Source organism: Leptodactylus fuscus, chromosome 11, assembly GCF_031893055.1.
Source record: "Leptodactylus fuscus isolate aLepFus1 chromosome 11, aLepFus1.hap2, whole genome shotgun sequence".
In the NCBI taxonomy this organism is placed as follows: Eukaryota; Metazoa; Chordata; class Amphibia; order Anura; family Leptodactylidae; genus Leptodactylus; species Leptodactylus fuscus.
This window is the reverse complement of record NC_134275.1, coordinates 66,233,358-66,259,362: the sequence shown is the minus strand read 5'-3', so window position 1 is coordinate 66,259,362 and position 26,005 is coordinate 66,233,358. Positions and strand designations below refer to the sequence as shown.

Genomic DNA, 26,005 nt, shown 5'->3' with positions numbered 1-26,005 from the left:
GCCTTGTGAATATTATGCATGACTAGTTGCAATGGGATGCCAATGCAGCATCGACATTCCGTCGTGGCATACCGTGAATGAATGGGCCTAAACATGAGCGTGTCTCGAGCAGCTGATTCAGCCGCAGAATCTGTGGTAAGATAGAGCATCTTGCTTCTTTCTTCCACTACCTGAAGTCAATGGGAGCCATTTTTGCAGGCGGATTTCGCGTCAGAATCCGCCTGCAAAAAACTTAGTGTGAACTAGCCATAAGATTCAGGGTGGTGCACAGGTCTTGGGTACCAGGTGTTTGTAGGTTTAAGATTCAGGGTGGTCACAGGTCTTGGGTGTCAGGTGGTTGTAGGTTTAAGATTCAGGGTGGTGACAGGTCTTGTGTGTCAGGTGGTTGTGGGATTAAGATTCAAGGTGGACACAAGTCTTGGGTACCAGGTGGTTGTAGGTTTAAGATTCAAGGTGATCACAGGTCTTGGGTGCCAGGTGGTTGTGGGTTTAAGATTCAGGGTGGTCACAGGTCTTGGGTACCAGGTGGTTGTGGGATTAAGATTCAGGGTGGTCACAGGTCTTGGGTACCAGGTGGTTGTGGGATTAAGATTCAGGGTGGTCACAAGTCTTGGGTGCCAGGTGGTTGTGGGTTTAAGATTCAGGGTGGTCACAAGTCTTGGGTGCCAGTTGGTTGTGGGTTTAAGATTCAGGGTGGTCACAAGTCTTGGGTGCCAGGTGGTTGTGGGATTAAGATTCAGGGTGGTCACAGGTCTTGGGTGCCAGGTGGTTGTGGGATTAAGATTCAGGGTGGTCACAGGTCTTGGGTGCCAGGTGGTTGTGGGATTAAGATTCAGGGTGGTCACAAGTCTTGGGTGCCAGGTGGTTGTAGGTTTAAGATTCAGGGTGGTCACAGGTCTTGGGTGCCCATACCTCCCAACCGTCCCGATTTCCACGGGACAGTCACGATTTGGGTGACATGTCCCGCGGTCCCGGTTGGAGGGAGGTATGCTCCTCGCTTCAGCCGCATATGTGTCAGCGAGACCGACGGCAGCGGGGAAGCGAGGAGCTGACACAGGTCAGCTCCTCGCTTCAGCCGCATATGTGTCAGCGAGACCGGCGGCAGCGGGGAAGCGAGGAGCTGACACAGGTCAGCTCCTCGCTTCAGCCGCATATGTGTCAGCGAGACCGGCGGCAGCGGGGAAGCGAGGAGCTGACACAGGTCAGCTCCTCACTTCAGCCGCATATGTGTCAGCGAGAGAGACACGCAGAGAGCGGCGAGGGAGCGGAGGAGAAGGTAAGTTTAATGTGGAGGTGGAACGTTAATCTGGGGGCAGATGAAGGAGATGACGGCATGACACTGGGGGCAGATGAAGGAGGGGACGGCATAACACTGGGGGCAGAGATGGAGAGGAAGCCTTGACACTGGGGGCAGAGATGTGGGGACATGAATCTGGGGGCAAAGATGGAGGGGACATAAATCTGGGGGCAGAGATGGAGGGAGGACATGAATCGGGGGGACATGAATCTGGGGGCAGAGATGGGGACATGAATCTGGGGGCAGAGATGGAGGGGGGACATGAATCTGGGGGCAGAGATGGAGGGACATGAATCTGGGGGCAGAGATGGAGGGGACATGAAACTGGGGGCAGAGATGGGGGACATGAATCTGGGGGCAGCGATGGGGGACATGAATCTGGGGGCAGAGATGGAGGGACATGAATCTGGGCGCAAAGATGGAGGGGACATGAATCTGGGGGCAGAGATGGGGGACATGAATCTGGGGGCAGAGATAGGGGACATGAATCTGGGGGCAGAGATGGAGGGGGGACATGAATCTGGGGGCAGAGATAGGGGGACATGAATCTGGGGAAGAGATGGGACATGAATCTGGGGGCAGAGATGGGGGACATGAATCTGGGGGCAGAGATGGAGGGGGGACATTAATCTGGGGGGACATGAATCTGGGGGCAGAGATAGAGGGACATGAATCTGGGGGCAGAGATGGAGGGGACATGAAACTGGGGGCAGAGATGGGGGACATGAATCTGGGGGCAGAGATGGAGGGGGGACATGAATCTGGGGGCAGAGATGGGGGGACATGAATCTGGGGGCAGAGATGGGGGGACATGAATCTGGGGGCAGAGATGGGGGACATGAATCTGGGGGCAGAGATGGAGGGGGGACATTAATCTGGGGGGACATGAATCTGGGGGCAGAGATGGAGGGACATGAATCTGGGGGCAGAGATGGAGGGAACATGAAACTGGGGGAAGAGATGGAGGGGACATGAAACTGGGGGCAGAGATGGAAGGGGGACATGAAACTGGGGGCAGATGAAGGGTGTATATGAAACTGGGGGAGAGATAGAGGGGGGGACATATAATTTACAGGTGACTGTAGGAGGATTATACTGTGTGCGGGCACATGAAAAATTAACGAGTGGGTGGAGTCAACACAAAAGTGGGCGGGGCTAAATTTTCCGCGGCGTGCGTAGCATTTTGTCCCTCTTTCCGTTCTTCAAAAGTTGGGAGGTATGTGGTTGTGCGTTTAAGATTCAGAGTGGTCACAAGTCTTGGGTGCCAGGTGGTTGTGCGTTTAAGATTCAGGGTGGTCACAAGTCTTGGGTACCACTTACCAGGCTGTTGCATACCCTTCAGCTGTGGAGGCTGATATACTTATATGTCACCATAAATCTAGCCTTTTCCTATAGATATCATTAGTACTGGGATAGTATGACTAATTATTTGGAATACATTTTTCAAGAATTGGGAACCATTTTCCTGAGAGCTGTGTATTTTATACATAATTCCTCAGTTTCCAGGCACAGGTCTCAACATAAGCTCCCGGCATTGTGACAGTGCGGTCTTCATACTGCATTAAACCATTTGGCCTCCAGGTGGCGCTGACGAGGGCTGCAGCGTATATCGCCTCTAGGTCTGTTTCCGTGAGCTGTCACATGACACACCCTTACCCTTGTCACATGACAGAGAAGGGAGCGCCTGCGCAGTGGGGTGTGCGGATGGAAGATGACATCGGTCAGGACCGTCCATCCGTATCCGTCCTCCTCTGTCGGTAGTAATGACCGGACCAGCTACCTGGGGGCCCGGATTCCCCCGGAGGTGGAGGGCATGGCCAGACATCTGAAGGACCTGGACAAGGACGTCTTCAGGAAGATTCTGAAGGGTGAGTGATGCTGCACATTAGTAATGAATGCCTGCTCTTAAAGGGGAACTCCACCATAAAGTTATCGGATTGTAATCATTCATTATGGGAAGTCTGCACTCATACAAAGAGAGGGAATTCTTAGAGCCTGTTCACACAGAGCAATTCCGGATGGTTTTGCACACTCATTAACCCAGTGGCGTAACTAGGAATGGCGGGGCCCCGTGGCGAACTTTTGACATGGGGCCCCCCCGACACCGAAGATCTCAACCGAGTCCCTCCTACGCATTCCTGCGCGCTCTATTATGTTCCATAGTGGCCCCTGCACACAGTATTATACCCAATAGTGGCCCCTGCACACAGTATTATACCCAATAGTGGCCCCTGCACACAGTATTATACCCAATAGTGGCCCCTGCACACAGTATTATACCCAATAGTGGCCCCTGCACACAGTATTATGTCCCTTAGTGGCCCCTACAGGACTAAATACTGTCACGTCACCCGCTGACCGCTATACCAGGACAAATTGTGGATATAAAATCTGGCCCTGTGCATTACAATTTAGTAACTCCATGTGCCTCATATTAATAGCAGTTAACCCCATCATCTCCCTCACATTAACCCCTGTCTGCCTCACCATAAGAGTTACTGATATGTGAGACATGGAGGTAATAATAAAGTATCTTCATTATTATTACCCCCATATGTCTCACATATCAGTAACTCTTATAGTGAGGCAAACAGGGGTTAATGTGAGGGAGATGATGGGGTTAACTGCTATTAATATGAGGCACATGGAGTTACTAAAACACAAGTAATCCCCCCATATGCCTGATAGTAATAAGTAACCCCAGTACGTACCTGTGTAGCTTTAGTTTCACTTTCCTTCTTCCTCCAGTGCAGACGGCAGGAGCTCGGCAGGGATAAGCCCCGCCTCCTCCTCTCATTGGTGGGCAGAGGACAGCAGAGAAAGGGAGGGGGGAGAGAGGGGGGGAGAGAGGGGGAGCGTCCTGAAGCGCTGACAGGAGCAAGAGCTGCAGCTCCTGTGTGTCAGCCGTTGCTGCAGCTTCGGGGCCCCCTGTTGGTGGAAAGTATTCCACCACAGGGGGCCCCGATCATTATACTCGGGGGTCCGAAAAGACCTCCGAGAATAATGATAGCAGCGGTAGCAGCTGTCACCGGGCCCCTAATGTCCCGGGCCCTGTGGCAGCTGCTACCGCTGCTATGGTGGTAGTTACGCCACTGCATTAACCTCATATATTATGGGACTAATCAAGCCCGAGCCGTTTGCCGCAGTTTACACGAAAATCATGGCGAGATTTTTATTATTTTTTTTCTATTCACAGCACACTAGAAAAATAAACATTTGTCATAACCATAGAAAGCAATGGTGGACAGATTTCTGGTCAGACCTCACTTATACTCATGCAGAACAGATAATATGCAGATGCTTGTACTGAATAGACTCAGTGTTATCTGTGTGCTTACATAGAGAGATAACAGACTCTGCTTTATCAGCAAACTGCCATTATCTGAACTGATTGTCCTGCACGACAGCCATAGTGCAATACTCTTTTTTTTTTTTAATGTAGATTGTGAACCCCACATAGAGCTCACAATGTACATTTTTCCCTATCAGTATGTCTTTGGAATATGGGATGGAAATCCATGCAAACACGGGGAGAACATACAAACTCCTTGCAGATGGTTTTATGCCCTTGGTGGGATTTGAACACCAGGACTCCAGCGCTGCAAGGCTGCAGTGCTAACCACTGAGCCACTGTGGGGCCCCCTCCATACTGCAATACTCTTATAAAGGATGACGGCGCTTACTACAGCTCCTCAATTCTGATATCATATCTGAAGCGACCGTCACACGGGAAGAGGTCTCCATGACAGATCCTACTTGGCTAATACAGTGATGGGAAATCCAATAAACGTTCTGTTTTTCTCATCTAGCTGTGGTGGGCGCCCTTGAGGGTAAAGACAGTTCTGAATCGGTGAAGACGATACAGGAAACCACCTCAGTATCTGAAGAACAGCTCAGTTTTGTCATCTCTGGTGCGTACACTCTCCTACGTGTGGCCTTCAGACTGTCAGCCTCAACGCTTAAACAGGAGGTGAGGAGATGGCGTCTGTAATACGGCAGCAGGGCGGCGCCACTGACGGCAATGCCACTAATCTACCTGTCATTTCTTATTTCTAGGTTTTTAGAGAAGATTTGAAAGAGCTCAGGTGAGACCCCACTGTATATATAGGATCTGTTATGGGAGCTGCAGCATCTGCTGAACAGCCAGCCAAGTCCACATTTATGGGTGAAGTCATTTGTTATGGACTCCTGATATTTAAAGGGCCTTTTTCAGCGGTTAAAGGGGTTTTCTCACCATGGCTATTTAGCACCTATGCACAGGATAAGCAATAAATGCAGTGAAATGGGTTTTTATGGACTAATAATGGCGCATGCACCTGACGCACCATTCAGTGTCTAAGAGACTGATGGAAAGAACTTAGTACTGCACTCAGTTGTTTCCTTCAGCCCTATAGGCATTAAATAGAGCATGGCAACTGTGTGAGCTACACGTGCTCGGGGTAAGTTTTCAGGATACTGCAAGCAGAAGTATTGACAATGGTAAGGAATCAATACATAATGTGCGTTGGAAAGCTATCTATTTTATTACCCGGCTACTTAAAGGGGGTTTCAGAGATAGAAGGCTGATGGCATGAAATACGAAAAAAAATATCCATTACCTGTTAAATTTTCCAACTTTCCATGGTATCACCACTTCCATGCAACCCAACAGTCTTTGTTTACTTGGCTGTCTTTCTACCCATGTGACTACTGCAGCCAATCACTGACCTCAGCAGTGTATGTCACAAGACCATGTGGGTAGATCAGCATGTAAGGTCCGGTTCACATCTGCGTTCGGTATTCCGTTCAGGGAGTCCGCAAGGAGACCCCCTGAACGGAATCCCCAACGTATTGGCGAGCGGTGAGCTATGAAAGCACAGGGACCCCATAGACTATAATGGGGTCCTTGTGCTTTCCATGCGGTGTCCGTATGGAACATGTGGACAGAAAAGTACTTCATGATCTACTTTTCTGTCCACATGACTCGTGCGGACACCACGCAAACCCATTTTAGTCTATGGGGTCCGTGTGCTTTCACTGCACACCACTTGCCAATGTGTTCGGTAGTCCCATGCGGACTCCCCCGAATGGATTACCAACGCAGATGTGAACCAGGTCTCAGACATTGAAATCTAAGAAATGGATCTTTTGTCATTTTATGTCCTGTCTTTTTTTAGGTAATTTTTTTTTCTTGAAAACCCCTTTAATAAAATCTTACTATTACTGTACTTGTAGGACTATTGGTGTCATGAACTGTCTTGTTATTTTGTATTGCAGAATCCCAGATGATTTTATAGAGGACTTTGCAAATATTGTTTATGGAAGCAGGTCAGTATCCCCGAATGAGCTAGCGATGTTTAATGTATAACATATTACAGATGTATCCACCTCGACACTGGTATACTCAATCTGTCACCCATATTACCACCCATGGTCACCAGTGTTATAACCAGAATTATTGCCTTTAAATTGGCTTTGACCACTTGTGGCTGCCACAGCATTTTTATACTTCAGCGGGGCCTGACCACAGTCTCATGTGTATAAGGACCGACCGAGTCTCCCCCAATAGAAGATGTTTGATCAGGCCTGTCAATTTGCACAGACGATCCTTTAGGTGGGGTATAAGGTCTCTGGCAGCAGCTTACTCTCCCCATTGGAAACACATATACATTCGGGTGAACCAAGCATGTATGTGTATACAGAGGTCAGGAGAAATGACTGCCGTGTATCAAAGATGTCTGGCACATTTACAGCAGATCCCATATACATTATTGTGATTGTGATAAGTGCATCCTTTTGCAAAAATGCGTGATCTAGTAGATGCTCAAAAGACTACTATACATTAGAGAAGAGTGAGTTGTATTCGATTGAATACCTCCCCTGCATAGCCACTGGGAAGGTGGCAGGGGACTCGAATTTTTACTGCGTTTAACCCCTTGGTTATCGACCGATTACACCAACATCTGTGCAGGGGAGGTATTCGATCGAATACTACTCGCTCATCTCTACTATACATTATGACTGTTAGCGGAATACAGGCTGCCTTTGTTTTTTATAACTATTGTTCACACTTCCCTCAGGCGACCTGTTCTTGAAGATGCTGCTTTGAAACAAAGTATAAGATTGCCAACGGTGGAGGATATGAGATGGAGAGTGGATGTTGCAATTTCTACTAGGTAATAATATGTTTGTAGTATATAATCGTACATTACAATATTATTTAGAAGGATAAAAAGGGAATGACGTGCATTTGTGGTGCAAAAAAGGGCCATGTGCCACAGTGAAACCCACTTGACGCAGAAAACTGGCATAGGTGGGTTTATAGATTCTACCTATTATGCTGACTGAAATGTAGGTTGACTGGTAACACTGGAAAATCCCACTAAAATTGAGAAACTAGAATCAGATTCTGTCTGTTTTATCCTTAAAGGGATCCTATCATTGGTTATCCTTTTTTTTCTGACTAACACGTAGGAATACCCTTAAGAAAGGTTATTCTTCTCCTACCTTTAGATGTCTTCTCCGCGCCACCGTTCCGTAGAAATTCAGGTTTTCTTCGGTATGCAAATGAGTTATCTCGCAGCACTGGGGGCGGTCCTCAGCGCTCAAATAGCACTGGGGGCGTCCCCAATGCTGGGAGAGAACTCTCCAGTGACGCCTCCATCTTCTTCTGGAACGCCCTCTCCCTGAGTCTTCTTCCGTCCTGGGTCTCAATCTTCTAGGCCTCGGGCCTTGGGCAGAGCCGACAGCACATGCCAGTGGCCACAAAAAAATAGGCGCTTACTCAGTAAGCCGTGTAAGCGGCCATTTTCTTGTGGCCGCTTACACAGCTTACTGAGTAAGCGCCCATTTTCTTGTGGCCACTGGTATGCACAGTTGGCTGTGCCCAAGGCCTAGAAGATTGAGACCCGGATGGAGAAAACTCAGAGAGAGGGCGTTCCAGAAGAAGATGGAGGCGTCACTGGAAAGTTCTCTTGTAGCATTGGGTACGCCCCCAGTGCTGTTTGAGCGCTGGGGACCGCCCCCAGTGCTGCGAGAGAACTCATTTGCATACCTAAGAAAACCTGAATTTGTACCGTACAGCAGCACGGAGAAGACATCTAAAGGTAGAAGAAGAATAACCTTTCTTAAGGGTATTCCTAAGTGTTAGTCAGAAAAAAAGGGTAACCAATGATAGGATCCCTTTAAGATACAGAGGATAACTTTCTGATCTCTGGGAATGCCAATACCTGTAGTATTGAAAACAAGAGTACAATGCCCCATCTGGTCAAACATGCGCACTGCCACTTAATTCTTCATTTATGGGAGTGCCAAAAACAGCCAAGTGCCTGTTTGTACCTGGTTATCTCCAGCAGTTCCATAAAGGTAAATGGAGCAGACAAGCTGCGCCGTTCATTTGGGTATTCAAAGGATCCCAGTTGTCATGATCGGTGGAGGCCTCCGAGATCAGACCCCACCAATCAGTGGTTTATTCTGTGTTCTGTAGCTAAGAGGTAATAACCATGATACCCCTTTAACTCCATCATACTCGGAACTGGTCTGCCTTTATAGTGTGCAGTTTCAGTTCTTCTCTACTTCTTGTAGTCTGGTAGAATATGAGAATATGGTTGTTTATTTTTTTGTCTGAATTAATATTTGAAGAATTCTTATAATTATGTTGAAACTGTTTGCTCTTGTCAGCTCTCTTTCCCGTGCGCTGCAGCCATCCATTCTAATGCAGATGAAGCTTTCCAACGGAGAGTCCCATCGGTTTGAAGTGAGTTTCCTATACTTACTAGATGTCCTGTTGCGTTCTCTATTTGATTCTTTGTTGTTTTATGTTTTTACTTAAAGGGGTTGTCCATTTTTGCCTGGACAACCCCTTTAAGTTTTAAATCAGCCGTGGGCATTGAAAAAAATAAAACAAAGTTCATATTCGCCTGTCCCCCATGTTCTGAATGGGATTTCCATTGATTGGTTTCTGTGGTCGCGTGATCGCTGAGGCCAATCAGCGGCCTCAGCAGGCCTGTGATGTCACAGGTAGTGACATCACATGCCATTCGCTGATTGACCCCAGTGGTCACATGACCACTGAGTCCAATCAGCGGCTTCGGTGGAACTTTGGAAGAGACCGTTCAGCTGAAGGATCGGACTGTGTCAGAAGGACATCGGGGACAGGCGAGTATGAATTTTGTTTTATTTTTACATTTTTTCACTGCCCCCGGTTGATTTAAAAGTTAAAGGGTGTCTCCATTTTTGCCTGGACAACCCCTTTAATGTGCATATTGATATGAATATAGGCCACACTCTGTTTGTCTAAGGATCTTCTACATGACCCAATAATCAGGGCAGTTATTGTGAACAAGCTTTTCTAGGAAACCTTGGCCTTTATCATTGCCTTTTCTAAATCTGGCCATACACATTAGATTTTAGATTGCCATCGCTCATCTGGAATGAATGGTGTGATTGGTTGTTCGGACAACTGTCCCAAACACATGAACAACCGCCAACCTTTCAACTAGCTTTCGACTACCCCATACACGTGGAAAATTAAGATGAATGTCATTCAGTGCTAATGAAGTTCTGGAAACAGCAAATGATGGACACTTTGTGGAAGACAATACAAAAATCTTCCACAGGTCTGTCAATCTAGTCCATCCTCAGCAGAAAAAATCCAACACACAGATTTTGGTTTTGACTAGTTGATGCTTTATTATATGAGGCAGAGTGTCGTAGGGTTATGTACGACAAACCGACAAATTCAGCAGTCTAAAATTTTAATCTGTATGGTTAGCTTAAGGTCTAAGGACCCATTCACATGGGGCAGGAGGGGGCGGATTCTGACACCGAATCCACCTCAGAATCCGCCCTCTCACAATAGAGGTCTATGTAGACCGCTAGCTTCCTTTTTTCCGTGAGCCGGAACATACCGAGCGGATTCTGAGGTGGATTCGGTGTCAGAAACGAGCTGCCCTTTCTTCAGGCTGATTCTGCGGTTGAGTCAGCCCCGGTGTCCGCCTCGCGACAGCACCCTCCGGACTAGGCCCATTCATTTGAGCCTACTCTAGAGGGGGAAGCCGTGACAGTCGCGGCAGGCGCATTTTGGACCTATTCTGACACTGCTTCCCGCATCAGAATCAGGACCAAAATACCCATGCCCCGTGTGAACGAGGTCTTATACAGACATCAGTGTTGCATCCATAATTGTAAGACAAGACCAGGAGTGGAGCCTACACAGAGAGAATTGGACCTGTCCTTTGTTTTTACTCTAGTTTTGGCTTATAATCCATAATGCAAAACGCTGACATGTGAATAAGACCGTATTGTCCTGCAGTCACCAGCTGACACATAAACACTTGTCGGTCGTCTGATTTACGCGATGTAAAAGATGTGGCGCGCCGGTGGACACGTGTCCTATCAATGTGCTCATTCTGTGCCGGCATCTGCAGGACCAAATGCACCTTCAGTTACTAAAATTACTTTTCTCGCCAGAAAAGTATTTTTTTAAGGATGTTATATAGTCCTATCCCCATGACAACCTTATCCTTTTAATGTTATTACGTCTATACTTTTGTCATTTTCCAGGTTCCAGTTGCTAAGTTCCAAGAGCTGCGGTATAACGTTGCTTTGCTCTTGAAAGAAATGAATGACCTCGAGAAGAAGAACATTCTAAAAATCCAAGACTAACCACAGGATCGCGCCTGCGCCTACCCATGTGGCTGGCTGATTTTTTTGAGACGTAAATTTTGTATGAAGGTATATACAGGTTTTTTTTTATAGTAGATCCCCTACAGATGCGACAAAAATTGTAGTATGCGCCATATAATACTGTATCCCTGACAAACGGCATCAACTGGAGCATCATACGGCTGTAGTATGGAACCACATGGACCACCATTTGCCCCATACGGCCTCCTGCCTGGGGTAATAACCCTCTGAACTGATCACTCACTTTGCACCTCCTTGCATGCAGCTGGACTATATCAGTACATGTAAATATACATATTTTTTGTTTTTGGTATCTTTGTATTAAATTTTTTAGGTGCATTTTCCATTCATTTCTATTATAACAAAACTGAGATTGTCTGGATCGGGACAAAAAGATGTCGCGATATTTCAGGATCTTCTTTCAAACAGATGACGACAGGACATATCTTGACTTGTGATGCCAAACAGTCATATACTGTCAAGCTGGTATCTGTAGTATTGGATGGCCGCCGGTCAGATGAATGGGTCTCCTTGCAATGCCGGGACAACTTGAGTCTGTAGAAATAATTCTGGGTCTGTATAAATGTTGCTAGGGGGTAGTACAGCTCCATAATGCAGACTGACCTGCCTACTGGGTCCATGGGATTGTGTAGGTGCGGAGATAATCTGCTTGTTCAAGCGGAAAATCATCACACGTATGGATTCCAAAGAAGCATGTTATGTAAAATACTTGTCCATGTCTCTATGAAATCACAGAAGTCTTAGGCAGCCAACCACAAAACAAAGCTGTTATATCACAGTGTGTATGTATTATTAAAGCGCTGTATGAAGTCTGGCAATGACAGGTCATGTAGTAGTGCCTATCCTGAACTGGCAGGAACATTTAATACTACATATATGCCTTATGCTTAGAGCTGTAATATGTGTATGAGCGGCTGGGCCAGATTCACAGCCATTAGTGAGACGGATCCCATAGACCTCAGTCTGAAGGAGAACCGTAGCCATCACTGCCTACCATATTTCTAACAATAAAACAACGGACAGCAACTTCTAACACTGAAGTGTATATAAAACAGATGCCCTCACATCCGTTTGTGTATGATTTTAGGGAATCCAAAACTGATCTGCTAAGCGAGTCATAGGAACCTCATGTAGACATAGGAACCTTATATGTCATTGTGGAAAACTTACGGTAAGTTCACACGGGGTTTTTTGGAGGTCGCCTCAGGTTCCGATGCAAAAACCGGGTAGCCGCGGCTAAAAGCTGGTGCACTGCACCAACATCCAGCTGCGCACTCTGCTCCGGATTAGGCCCAATGACTGGCCTAGTCCGGAGGAGGGAGTGTCTTCAGGCCGGATCGCGAGGCGACTCGACCTGAAGAGCGAGCACCTCGCATCTTTTTTCCGGGAGCTGGAAGAAACGGCTCCTGGAAAAAAAGACCTGAGCGGCTCCCATTGATTTCAATGGTAGCCGCCTTTTTGGTCAGGGTTTTGAGGCCTCAAAATCCTGACCAAAAAACTCCTTGTGAACTTGCCCTAAGTGAGAACCTTTGTAGAGAAATGTCTGGTCACCTAGCGCCTTGCCTATACTGCACTTCTCTGTATATTTCAGAGTTTATACAGAGGTACAGAGTATATTTAATGTGACAGGTTCTATTGGATTCTGTATATATATGGAGGTGTAAGGGAGCAGTCTAGTTTGGGAATGAAAAAAGACCGGACTTCTTGCAATAGTTTACATAAAGTCACAGATTAATAGATGTAGCTTAGGTGACTCCTCTTGATGTCCATACAATCTAGTTCATGAGCTACAGACTGCCCCTACACACCTGCTACCGGTTGACAGCTTTCTCCCTGTACAGTGTGGGGAGTAGGCTGTCAATTAGCTGCAGGATGAGCCCTCCACTAATAACTGTAAGGCCCTGAGTGTGCAGGCCAAGGCTCTCCAGAGGAGGCATCCAATGCTCCATTCCCATGACTATAGAGCAGAAACAGAATGGATTGGACACCCCCATACAGGTGAGTGCATCACAGAAGACACTCGGTGTCACTCCAAGTGACCGTGTGCATTCCACTTTAAAATCGTCCCCACCTTGGACAGCGCACTCAGTCACGTGCCTGGGGCCTAATATAATGTTATTTTATGGAAACTACTGCAATATAAGTGACACACTGCTATAATCGGTATCTCACACTACTTTATACCGCCCTCATATGGCGGCATTTTAATCCAGATGCACTTTTATTATTCTGAACCACTTGGCCTTAGTGCATAGATCTGGATGAGGTTAAAAACTACTGTCACAATCTGTCTGTATCATTCCATCTAAGAATTCTAATACTGAATATTATTATATACATTCTTACATGGCTTAGCATTCTCCATACATCATTAGAAAAGACATTTCGTCCTCCTCTTTGGTAAAATGGGATTGTATAATGAAATTTAACTGTGTCCTGCCATAAAGTGGCTTTACACACGGCTATATAATGCAGGTTGGTCACGTAATAAGTCAGGGCTGCTATGTAACTGGTCACATAATGCCTTATGACACAGAACCTGGCGACAGGGCGCATCCAGCTCAATCATTACTATAGTATATAACAAGCTGCTCTGCCTCTCCCCGCCTCAAGAGAAACCAGAAACTCCGGCTCTGAAGGTTAAATGTCTTCTGAAAATGAGAAGATTAACTCTTAGGACACGCGGTAATAATCGTCCGCAGCAGTGTTAACCATTTCAGCCAATTATCTGCCACTAATTGCTCATGTTCTTTTGCAAAAATGGAGGAAAATCTGTTGAAACTTTGATTTTCCATTGATTTGTCAGACCGAGACAATTGACACACGGTATTACGGTATCTACAGTCGTATGGAAAGTATGCATTCTTCCATTTGTTCTTGGTCCTTAAAGCATAGGGAATAGCTATCTGATAGGTGGGGGTCTGACTGCAGAGACCCCCGCAAATAACAAGGACAGGGGATCAGAGTCCTACTGATTTAATGAACCAGTGGAGTCGCATGCTCACTTCCACTCCACAAGCCATAGGAGACGTCATCAGTATCAGATAGTTGGGGGTCTTAACCCTAAAGTGATCGGGTGATGCAGCCCTCTGAAGGAATGAATGGGAGCAGGGCTGCAGGGAGGGAGCGCTGTACAATGTGGCAATGGCACCTGGATTCACGTAAATAGGAACAGGGTAATTGCTGCCATATATACTTAGTATATGACTTCCATCAGCTGATCAGTTTGGGTGTTGGACCTCTTGCAGATAGGTCATCAGTATCAAAAATGTTTAGATGCTGGACAGGCCCTTTAAAGTCTATGGACCCCCATTCTCCTGGTCAGTGGGTATCAGAGCAGTCGTATCCCACTGATCTGCAAGTTATCCCCTATCCTATGGATAAATAGGGGATGACTCGCTTTAGTGGGAAAGCCCCTTTAAGTCCATTATGACTGCCCACTATTGTATAGATCTTAGGGTAAGTTCACACAGAGTTTTTTGGTCAGGGTTTTGAGGCTGTAATCGCCTCAAAATCCTGACCAAAAAGACGACTCCCATTGAAACAATAGGAGCCGCTCAGGTCTTTTTTCCAGGAGCCGTTTTTTTCCAGCTCCCAGAAAAAAGAAGCGAGGTGCTCATTCTTCAGGCCGCGTCGCCTCGCGATTCAGCCTGAAGAAACTCCCTCCTCCGGACTAAGCCCATTCATTGGGCCTAATCCGGAGCAGAGTGCGCGGCTGGATGGCGGTGCAGTGCACCGGCTTTCCGTCGCAGCTACCGTTTTTTGGATCCAGGTTCCAAAAAACCCTGTGTGAACTTACATTTAGGTTCTCAGCTAGTGGTACATGCACCCCATAGGAAACAAGGAGGTACCCCGTCTGTATTCATGGCGTGAACAATATACAGTCACAGCCTTTTAGTATATCTTGAGTATAAAACATGGCTTCCAGCAACTGTACTGTCTTTGGTATTACCCCTCATCCCCATTCCCTTCACTACAGCTGCAATACCAGACACAACCTGTGGACAGATGTGGCACTGTTTGTGGAAGAAATCCGCCATGTACTTTAAGAAACATTAGTATAAATCAACCCTGCCCAAAGGATGGAATTTATCAAGCGTATTATCCACTACACGGGCAACATAAAACCCTTACATATCAGTAGAATAATTTTTCATCTTGAGCTGAATATGCAATAGATTTATTACATGTTGTGAAATAGAAATGTTCCTTAGAGAAGATGCGTGCAGCTAGGAAAGTGCAAAAAGGATGTAAAGAATAGATTCCACCCACTGACATTTTACCCACTGATGAAAGCAGATCTTGTACAAGATGGCCTACAATAAAAGCTGATTTGCATAAGTATGAGAACACGCACCCTGGCATGTAAGCAGGCATCTTACTAGGTCACTGAGAGCAGAAGACTAGACAGGCGGAAGTTATCAGGTCAATGACCGTGAACTCTGGACTTGTTTTTTACAGAACTATCAGTAGGTCACACTTATTTATGGGGGGAGAAGGATACTCTAGATTTTGGGTTTACACAGAGATGGTAACATCATATCGTGCAGTAAATCTTCTATGTAAAAACGCCCCATTGTTTCCCCTCATCTGCAAACTATACCCTGTTTTATGGCACCCAGAAGTCAATTTGCTTCATTCACACAGGGTGATAGTACGAGTTACCGTTTCTTAAAGGGGTTGTCTGGCCCTAAGGCTAAGGCCCCATGGGACATCCGCAGCAATAATGTGCTGCGGGAAAAACTGCGGCGGCAACGCATTGCGGTTCTTCCCACAGCATTTTAAACAGAAAGTTCGCAGAGTTTTCCATAGATATAATTGACATGCTGCGATTTCCAAAACCATGCCGGATTTGGAAATTGTGGCAGTGGTTTTTACCCTAAAGTGGGGATGGGATTTTCTGTACTGTAAAACTCCACGATTATCGACAGCATAGGTTATCAGTATGTGTTACATTTGTTTTGAGCCAAAGCCTAGAATGGCCACAAAAGGAATGGGAAATATATAGGAAGTTCTTATGTCTCTACTAGAGATGAGCGAACACTGTTCGGATCAGCCGATCCAAACAGCATGCACCCATAGAAATGAATGGAAGCACCTGTGATGCCGGCCGGCCGCCGGCAAAGTCGCCGTGCCAGGTGCTTCCATTCATTTCTATGGGTGCGTGCTGTCCGGATCGGCTGATCCGAACAGTGTTCGCTCATCTCTAGTCTCTACCTTTTGCTCAATCCACTCCTGGCTTTGTCTAAAAAAAAACACTACAAAATCTGCTGCAAAAAAAGTTGTGTTTCTGCAAAGTGGGGCCTTAGCTTACGGTTGAGGCCCCATGTTGCAGAAACGCAGCTTTTTCTTCTGATTTATCACATAATCAGGTTAATGAACTGAAATTTCTTCCTAACCCAGTCAGCGATTAGCTGCAATGGTCACATGGGGGTGTGACACGTCAGTATTGGGGAGCTGCTTTGGCTGAAGTGGTGACTTGGGGCAGTGGAGTATGGCAACTTATGTTATTTTAACCCTTTCCCTCCCCTTCCGTTACTTTCACTTCGGGACCAGAACAACCCTTTATTATCTGGATATAATTTATGTTGGACTGGGTCCAATATCCAGCAGTTCCCGCCTCAAACCCGTCTGTGTGAAACAACCCTTAGGGGGCGCTCACACTACCGCTGCTGTCCGCATTCAATACCCCGGGGAAACTAGACAGGGGACGGCTTGCTGGTGGTCAGCTTTAAAACTGGGTTTTTAAAGGTGACCGTCTGTGTCCGTATGCCGCCTCTCCGCCTGCACGGACACAGGTCCTGCATGTACATCTCTTACAATCTCTTATAATGGAGTCTATTATGAAGATCTTTCCTGATGTTCCTACTTGGTTTCACATGAATTTAGTAAAAATAACTTTCTCCAGACCCAGCGTATTGATTTTTTGCCAAAGTCCTGTGGTGCGTGAAATTACAACATGTGCGATGCTGAATGCTGGCACCATAGATACCGCAAACCAAGATGTACACTGTGCACTGTGATGCAACATAATACAGTTGTTGTGATACTTATTGTATTGTAGTCTAGAGCCACATTCACAGTTCTGATGGTTATTATTGGAAACAGTCAGCAAGCTTGTATTCTCCACTATTTTAGACAAGCTCTTATAAAACAGTGGGGTGGTTAGTATCTGTTCGTCTAGTTACCCCGCATTCACACAACCGAGCTTCACCTTTGAAATGCTGCGATTTCTAAAACCGTAACCTTCAGCAGGCGAAATTTACATGCTGCTGTTTTTAAAATCACAGCTTTTCTGCTGCAGATTTTTTTTTCTGTAATATTTAGATGGGGTTAGCTAGAATCCCATCCACTTTGCAGGTACTGTAAAACGCAACGATTTTTCCACCATGGCAAAAAAACACTACGTTTTTGCAACATGGGGCATCAGCTTAAAGGGATTCAATCATTAAAATGACATTTTTTGTCCCTAACACATAGGAATAGCCTTAAGAAAGACTATTCTTCTCCTAACTTTAGATGTCTTCTCCGCGCCGCCGTTCGGTAGAAATCTGAGTTTTCTTCAGTATGCAAATGAGTTCTCTCGCAGCACTGGGGGCGGTCCTCAGCGCTCAAACAGCACTGCGGGCATGCCGAATGCGCATGCCTGCGCCAATTTTCCTGTGGCCGCTTACACAGTAAACTGGTGTAAGCGGCCATTGTCTTGTGGCTGCTTACACAGTAAGCATGCGCAGTCGGCTCTGCCAGAGGCCCAATAGTCAGCGCCGCACCTCCCATGAGGCGACCTGAAGCGGCCACTTCAGGCGGCGCTATGCCGGGCCCCCGGGGGGGGGGGGCATTTTTGCTGACCTGGACTGGGTCACCGTCTCGGCAGCCCAGCACGGGAAGGGAGCGGTGGATTGGGGAGGCCCTGTGGACGCAGCGCTGCTCCACTGGCCTTCCCTCACGCTCAGGCAGAGAGCAGGTCCTCTCCCTGCTTGCTCTCTGCCTGCTAACGCCACCCCGTCCGCTTTCTGTCGTCCGCCTCAGGCGGCATAAAAGCTAGGTTCACCCCTGCCGATAGCAGAGCCGATTGCGCATGCCTAGAAGTTTTAAGTTACTGCAATGTGTAGCCTCAGCCTTAAGGTGCCCATGCGCCTAGACAGATGTTCCTCCATGCACATGTGTGCGTTCCCATTAGGGTCAGTTCACATGGAGTTTTTTAGCAGCGGATTTTGACATGGAATACGCCTCAAAATCCACAGCCAAAACCGGCTCCCATTGACTTCAATGGGAGGCGCTCGCTTCTTTTTTCTGCTAGCTAGTAGCAGAAATAAGAAGCAAGATGACTCTTCTCGCCGTGGATTCTGCGGCGCGAGGCTCCCTTCCCGATTAAGCCCATTCATTTAGGCGTAATCCGGAGTGGAATACCGCGGTGGTATGCTGGTGCACTGCGCCGCCATCCCGTCACGGCTAGCCATGCGGAATATTGACACGCAGAATGCATATTCCACCATGTGAACATACCCTTAAGGAGAGGGAAGTAACCACTAACAGCTTATCTCCTACGAGAATAAAGGATCATGTTTGATCCCCACATGACCAATCCTTTTCACCAACATCTGCTGTCCGGGAACCACATATATATTAGGTGGTTGTGTGTTCCTGCCAAAATCAGGAGGTTCAGCCATCATTCCCCTAGGGCACATCTGCAAACTCAAGATCCATTGGCCAAATCACGTCCTTCACCTTATATTATGCGGCTCACAAGGTCCAGACACAGAAGAACCAGCTCTCCACTATCCCTGCTCCTGGCAGAGGAGACGGCACTAGCACAGGTAGCAGGTGCCATCTTGGATTCTGATCTCTCCACTTTCCACACAGACAGTGGGGTTACACAGGCAGAGGGGGTGTCATCTTGAATTCGGAGATCTAGTTCACACCTCCGCACCATTCTGTTCAGCAACACACAGGTCTGAGAGCCGTTCCCTGACACTCTCTCCACTCTCCAAGGAATGAAGCTTGGTGCTAAAGTTGTGCTCTTATCTATCCTAAAGTGCATCTTAGCTTTTTTACTGACCACGTGGTTCACTATGACGTCTCTGGTGGAACTACTTTGTCAGCAGCCTAGAAATAAGGTACATACTATACGTCATAGAAAGCCTGCTGGGCTACTGATATATACTGTACGTCATAGAAAGCCTGCTGGGGCACTTCAATTTGGTGAGTAATACATCTTGTGTAACTCCTGACAGTTTACACCCTTGGTGTCTCGGTTTTTATATACAATCATAGTGCACGTAGCCAAGCTCTGTAGCCACCCTGTGACTGCATCTCACCACTAGAAGGCACTAGTCTAGATTTATAGATAATGCTGATGTGGCTCTGGATGGAAATGACTTTGACACCATTGTACGTGGCCTCTTTTCAACTGGCAGACTAACATTTGCACACGTAAGCAAAGGAGTTGTTATTTATCCTGGATGAGATATGATGTTTGTATTCCCTCCAGGGGGTGCAAGCAATAGTGAGTATAAATATTACAACATGAGGATAAAATCAGCTGATTCTATCCTCAACCCAATACTGTAAATCCCCTTGAGATACAGCGCCACTTCAAAACAATTGGAGACACCCATAGGGTTATGTTCCAGTTCTTGCAGATATCATCATCTCAACCAAATGGGTGATTGAAACCTGCAATGGAAAGTGACCTGTGCCTTGTGTTTTAATTTTTAGCATGCCAGTTACTGCCATGGTTTTTATCGGAGACTTTGCAAAGCATTGGTTGAACGCATCAGGAGACCCCCAGCAATTCCAGCAAGTGAGATGCTGTGAAGACCACCAGAATTCAGATGGATTTTGCAAAGAAGGCTTTCAGGAAAATGTTCTGTTGATTTTACTGATTTTACTCGAAATTCAGCAGTGCATGTGCCCTGGGTGAACCTAGGCTTAGGCCAGGGCTCCACATGGCATATACATCGTGGATTGCCCGTGGCGTAAACACCACAGAAAAAATTGCTGTGTTTTACAGTCACAACAAAATGGATGAAGGGGGCCACACGGTGGCTCAGTGGTTAGCACTGCAGCCTTGCAACACTGGAGTCCTGGTGTTCAAATCCCACCAAGGGCATAAAACCATCTGCAAGGAGTTTGTATGTTCTCCCCGTGTTTGCATGGATTTCCATCCCATATTCCAAAGACATGCTGATAGGGAAAAATGTACATTGTGAGCTCTATGTGGGGCTCACAATCTACATAAAAAAAAAAAAAAAAAATGGATGGGATTCTAGCGATTCCCATGCCCACTTTGCAGTATTAACCGTCATGGTTTTGGAAATCGCAGCATGTCAATTATACCTACAGAAACTCCGGCGGTTTCCCTATAGGTATATTTGAAGCAGAAAGTCTGCAGAGAAAACTTCAGCAAACTTCCTGCTCAAAAAGCTGTGTGAAGAACCGCTAGGCATTGCCACCACGATTTTCCCGAAGCACTTTTTGCTGCGGGACTCTATGTGTCGCCTTAGTCAGGATGTGATATGAGGGGGCACCTTCATTTTACCTATGTCTAGGAATTTTGGGTATCCCATATGTCAAAAAGCTATCCAATGTGGGGCAGGTAGGCTCAGCTGTACCAGTAGCAGACCCAGACAATCAGAGACAGACACCAAAATCAGGTTAAACAGGTTTTTAAGCCCGTGCGTTTATTTTGCAACAAAAAAGAACTGGCAGAAAAAATAAACAAGCCTTAGCTTTGGGCAAAAATAGTAACACAAAACCTGCTCGTCTGAGCACTAACTAAACAAAGGTACTCTAACTATATGTGTGGCTTGCTTCAGCCACACGGGAAAACAAAACGAAAACAGAAGCTGTGGTGCACCCTGGCCTCTCACCAGGTATCAGGCTTTAGGGACAGAACCCAGGTCCTCCACTCTCCCTCAGGAACTGCCCAGGACTGAAGTCTTGACAGGCTTTATAGGCCTGTAATGAGGCCCAGCTTCCACCTGTGTATGAGAGCACCTTCCTCTGGTAGGATAAGAAGTAGACAGGTGAGGTTTTGCTACAATGTGTCCAGGACAGAGCATCTACATTCCCTTGTAATCTACCAGATCTCTGTTATACATTAAATTTAAAATTTTGTAATGTAAGGAACCACCTTGTAACCCGAGCATTCCTCTCTTTAACCTAAGACATCCATGTGAGAGGGGAGTGGTTGGTAACCAACCAAAACTGTCGTCCCAGCAAATAATAGCATAGGGACTCCAGAGCCCATTTGGTGACCAAACACCCCCTTTCCACAATACTGTAATTTTTCTTTGCAGGAGTGAGCTTTCGACTTAAGTATGTGACTGAATGTTCCTCACCTTCAACGACTTGTGAAAGAACTGTACCAAACCCCACATCCGAGGCATCAGTCTGTACCACAAATAATAATTGGGAATGATCAAGACCAGTTGTCTACAGAGGACCGACTTCGACCTTTGGAATACCCCCTCCGGCCTCTTCAGTCCATTTGATGAGAGTAGATTTTCCTCCCTTGGCAAGGTCGGTCAGGGGAGCAGCAATAAAAGCAAAATTGGGTATGAACGTCCTATAGTACCCCATGATTCCCAGGAACGCCCTCACTTGTTTTTTACTTATGGTGCAGGCCAATTCTGAATAGAGTCTACTTTCTTCACCTGGGGTTTGATTATCCCCCTTTCTATGGTGTACCCAAAATACCGGGCTTCTTCAAGGACCAAAGTGCACTTTTTGGGGTTAGCAGTTAAATCGAAGTTGCTCAAAGGGAATCGAGTACCGCTTGGACCTTTGGTAAGTGACTTTGAATGAAAATGGCTATATTGTCAAGGTAGGCTGAGGCAAACCTGCGATCTAGCCTGAGAATTTTGTCCATCAACCCCTGAAAGGTGGCAGGAGCTCCATGTAACCTGAAAGGCATAGTCACGTACTGGCAGAGACCATCTGGGGTAGCAAACGCTGTTTTCTCTCTAGCACTCATTGTGAGTGGCACCTGCCAATACCCTTTTGTTAAATCGAGAGTAGAGAAATATCTGGCAGAGCCCAACCTCTCGATCACCTCATCTACTCTGGGCATCGGATTGGCATCAAACTTCGAACTTTCAATTTGTTTAAGAAATTCATTATAAAATCTGATTGTATTGTTGGGTTAGGGAATCAAGACAATAGGATTTGACCACGCACTATTAGACTATTCAATTACCCCAAGGGCTAACATATCGTTGACCTCTTTGTTTATGGCCTGTCTACGAGCTTCAGGTACTCGGTATGGCTTCAGATTGACACATACCTGAGGCTCAGTGACAACGTCATGCTCTATCAGATTGGTATGCCCCGGTGTCTCTGAAAATACATCAGTATTTCTCTGTGTGAGTTATTTTGTTTCCTGGAGCTGTACCTTAGACAGTCTCAGCTATTCGCACCTCAGGACATGGCTTACCCTTTGCTTTAGCAGCAATCTCTCTAGGCAGACAAGGATTCCCTGTCTTTCTGGGGTTTCCCCAAATTCACATGGTCGATCTGTTCAGGTTTCCTCCTGCCCGACTGGAAGACTTTGTAGTTTACATCTCCCACTTTTCAGTTATTTCATATGGACCTTGCCAGTGGCGTAACTAGGAATGGCGGGGCCCCGTGGCGAACTTCTGACAGGCCCCCCCAACCGACACCGACATCGAAGATCTCGAGCGGCCCCCTCCTCCACACTCTATTATGTCCCTTAGTGGCCCCTGCATACAGTATTATGTCCCTTAGTGGCCCCTGAAACAGTATTATGTCCCTCAGTGGCCCCTGCACACAGTATTATCCCCTATAGTGGCCCCTGCATACAGTATTATCCCCCATAGTGACCCCTGCACACAGTATTATGTCCTTCAGTGGCCCCTGCACACAGTATTATCCCCCATAGTGGCCCCTGCATACAGTATTATCCCCCATAGTGACCCCTGCACACAGTATTATACCCCATAGTGGACACCCATAAACAATTATTATACTCTGGGGAATAAAAACATAAAAAATTACTGTTTCTTACCTGTCCTCCGGCTCCTACGCTGTCTTCTCCGCTGCCGTCCTTCTGAAATGACGTCAGACGTCACATGACCCGGGACGCAGGCCGGGTTCATGTGACGTCAAAGAAGTCAGAAAGGACGTCAGGAAGGAGGCCTGGCATCGTGGGGAGGTAAGTAACAGTGTTTGTTACGTTCCCTTACCTCTCCCAGGCCTCCGATCATTATACTCGGGGGTCTGCAAAGACCCCCGAGTATAATGATAGTATTTGTGGGGCCGGCAGTGTCACTTACCACATTCTGTGCATTGTCTTGGCTGGTAGATATATTACATTATATTGCACTGTGTATACTATACATAGGGTGTGAATTGTCTGGACTGAGCTATATTGTATTATATGTGGTATTGTGTATTCTGTATACATGGTGTATATTGTCTGGGCTGGCACATATATCATATATGTTACATTGTGTATTCTGTATGCATGGAGTGTATTGTCTGGGCTGGCTCATATATTATATTATATGTTGCATTGTGTATTATGTATACATGGTGTTAATTGTCTGGTCTGGCTCATATAATATATGTTGCATTGTGTATTATGTTTACATGGTGTTAATTGTCTGGTCTGGCTCATATAATATATGTTGCATTGTGTATTATGTATACATGGCGTTCATTGTCTGGTCTGGCACATATACAGTGCCTACAAGTAGTATTCAACCCCCTGCAGATTTAGCAGGTTTGATAAGATGCAAATAAGTTAGAGCCTTCAAACTTCAAACAAGAGCAGGATTTATTAGCAGATGCATAAATCTTACAAACCAAAAAGTTATGTTGCTCAGTTAAATTTTAATAAATTTTAAACATAAAAGTGTGGGTCAATTATTATTCAACCCCTAGGTTTAATATTTTGTGGAATAACCTTTGTTTGCAATTACAGCTAATAATCGTCTTTTATAAGACCTGATCAGGCCGGCACAGGTCTCTGGAGTTATCTTGGCCCACTCCTCCATGCAGATCTTCTCCAAGTTATCTAGGTTCTTTGGGTGTCTCATGTGGACTTTAATCTTGAGCTCCTTCCACAAGTTTTCAATTGGGTTAAGGTCAGGAGACTGACTAGGCCACTGCAACACCTTGATTTTTTTCCCTCTTGAACCAGGCCTTGGTTTTCTTGGCTGTGTGCTTTGGGTTGTTGTCTTGTTGGAAGATGAAATGATGACCCATCTTAAGATCCTTGATGGAGGAGCGGAGGTTCTTGGCCAAAATCTCCAGGTAGGCTGTGCTAGCCATCTTCCCATGGATGCGGACCAGATGGCCAGGCCCCTTGACTGAGAAGCAGCCCCACAGCATGATGCTGCCACCACCATGCTTGACTGTAGGGATGGTATTCTTGGGATCGTATGCAGTGCCATCCAGTCTCCAAACATCACGTGTGTGGTTGGCACCAAAGATCTCGATCTTGGTCTCATCAGACCAGAGAACCTTGAACCAGTCTGTCTCAGAGTCCTCCAAGTGATCATGAGCAAACTGTAGACGAGCCTTGACATGACGCTTTGAAAGTAAAGGTACCTTACGGGCTCATCTGGAACGGAGACCATTGCGGTGGAGTACGTTACTTATGGTATTGACTGAAACCAATGTCCCCACTGCCATGAGATCTTCCCGGAGCTCCTTCCTTGTTGTCCTTGGGTTAGCCTTGACTCTTCGGACAAGCCTGGCCTCGGCACGGGAGGAAACTTTCAAAGGCTGTCCAGGCCGTGGAAGGCTAACAGTAGTTCCATAAGCCTTCCACTTCCGGATGATGCTCCCAACAGTGGAGACAGGTAGGCCCAACTCCTTGGAAAGGGTTTTGTACCCCTTGCCAGCCTTGTGACCCTCCACGATCTTGTCTCTGATGGCCTTGGAATGCTCCTTTGTCTTTCCCATGTTGACCATGTATGAGTGCTGTTCACAAGTTTGGGGAGGGTCTTAAATAGTCAGAAAAGGCTGGAAAAAGAGATAATTAATCCAAACAAGTGAAGCTCATTGTTCTTTGTGCCTGAACTACTTCTTAATACTTTAGGGGAACCAAACAGAATTCTGGTGGTTTGAGGGGTTGAATAATAAATGACCCTCTGAATAAACTTTTCACAATTTAAAAAAAAATTAAACAAAGAAATAACATTCTTTTTTGCTGCAGTGCATTTCACACTTCCAGGCTGATCTACAGTCCAAATGTCACAATGCCAAGTTAATTCCGAATGTGTAAACCTGCTAAATCTGCAGGGGGTTGAATACTACTTGTAGGCACTGTATTATACATTGCATTATATATTCTGTATACATGGTGTGTATTGTCTGGGCTGGCATATATATTATATGTTGTGTTGTGTATTCTGTATACATAGAGTCAGTGGCGTAACTAGGAATGGTGGGGCCCCGTGGCGAACTTTTGACATGGGCCCCCCCCTCCCCAAATCGATGCCGAAGACCTCGACTGACCCCCTCCTCCGCACTCTATTATGTCCCTTAGTAAGCCCTGCACACAGTATTTTGTCCATTAGTGGCCTCTGCACACAGTATTATCCCCAATAGTGTCCCCTGCACACACAGTATTAACCCCTATAGTGTCCAATGCACACACAGTATTATCCCCTATAGTGTCCAATGCACACACAGTATTAACCCCTATAGTGTCCAATGCACACACAGTATTATCCCCTATAGTGTCCCCTGCACACACAGTATTATCCCCAATAGTGTCCCCTGCACACACAGTATTAACCCCTATAGTGTCCAATGCACACACAGTATTAACCCCTATAGTGTCCCCTGCACACACAGTATTAACCCCTATAGTGTCCCCTGCACACACAGTATTAACCCCTATAGTGTCCCCTGCACACACAGTATTATCCCCTATAGTGTCCCCTGCACACACAGTATTAACCCCTATAGTGTCCAATGCACACACAGTATTAACCCCTATAGTGTCCAATGCACACACAGAATTAACCCCTATAGTGTCCCCTGCAC

General features: G+C 46.4%; 1 protein-coding gene across 1 annotated transcript; it reads left to right on the top strand.

Annotated features, from left to right (window-relative positions):
* The first annotated feature begins 2,979 nt into the window (after positions 1–2,979).
* On the top strand, positions 2,980–11,276 carry COMMD5 (COMM domain containing 5). Its single transcript, XM_075260437.1, has 7 exons — positions 2,980–3,165; positions 5,107–5,267; positions 5,354–5,382; positions 6,554–6,604; positions 7,357–7,452; positions 8,957–9,032; positions 10,841–11,276. Exons 1-7 carry the CDS (start codon positions 3,009–3,011, stop codon positions 10,940–10,942), a joined length of 672 nt encoding a protein of 223 aa, XP_075116538.1. The 5' UTR covers positions 2,980–3,008; the 3' UTR covers positions 10,943–11,276.
* The last annotated feature ends 14,729 nt before the right edge of the window (positions 11,277–26,005 follow it).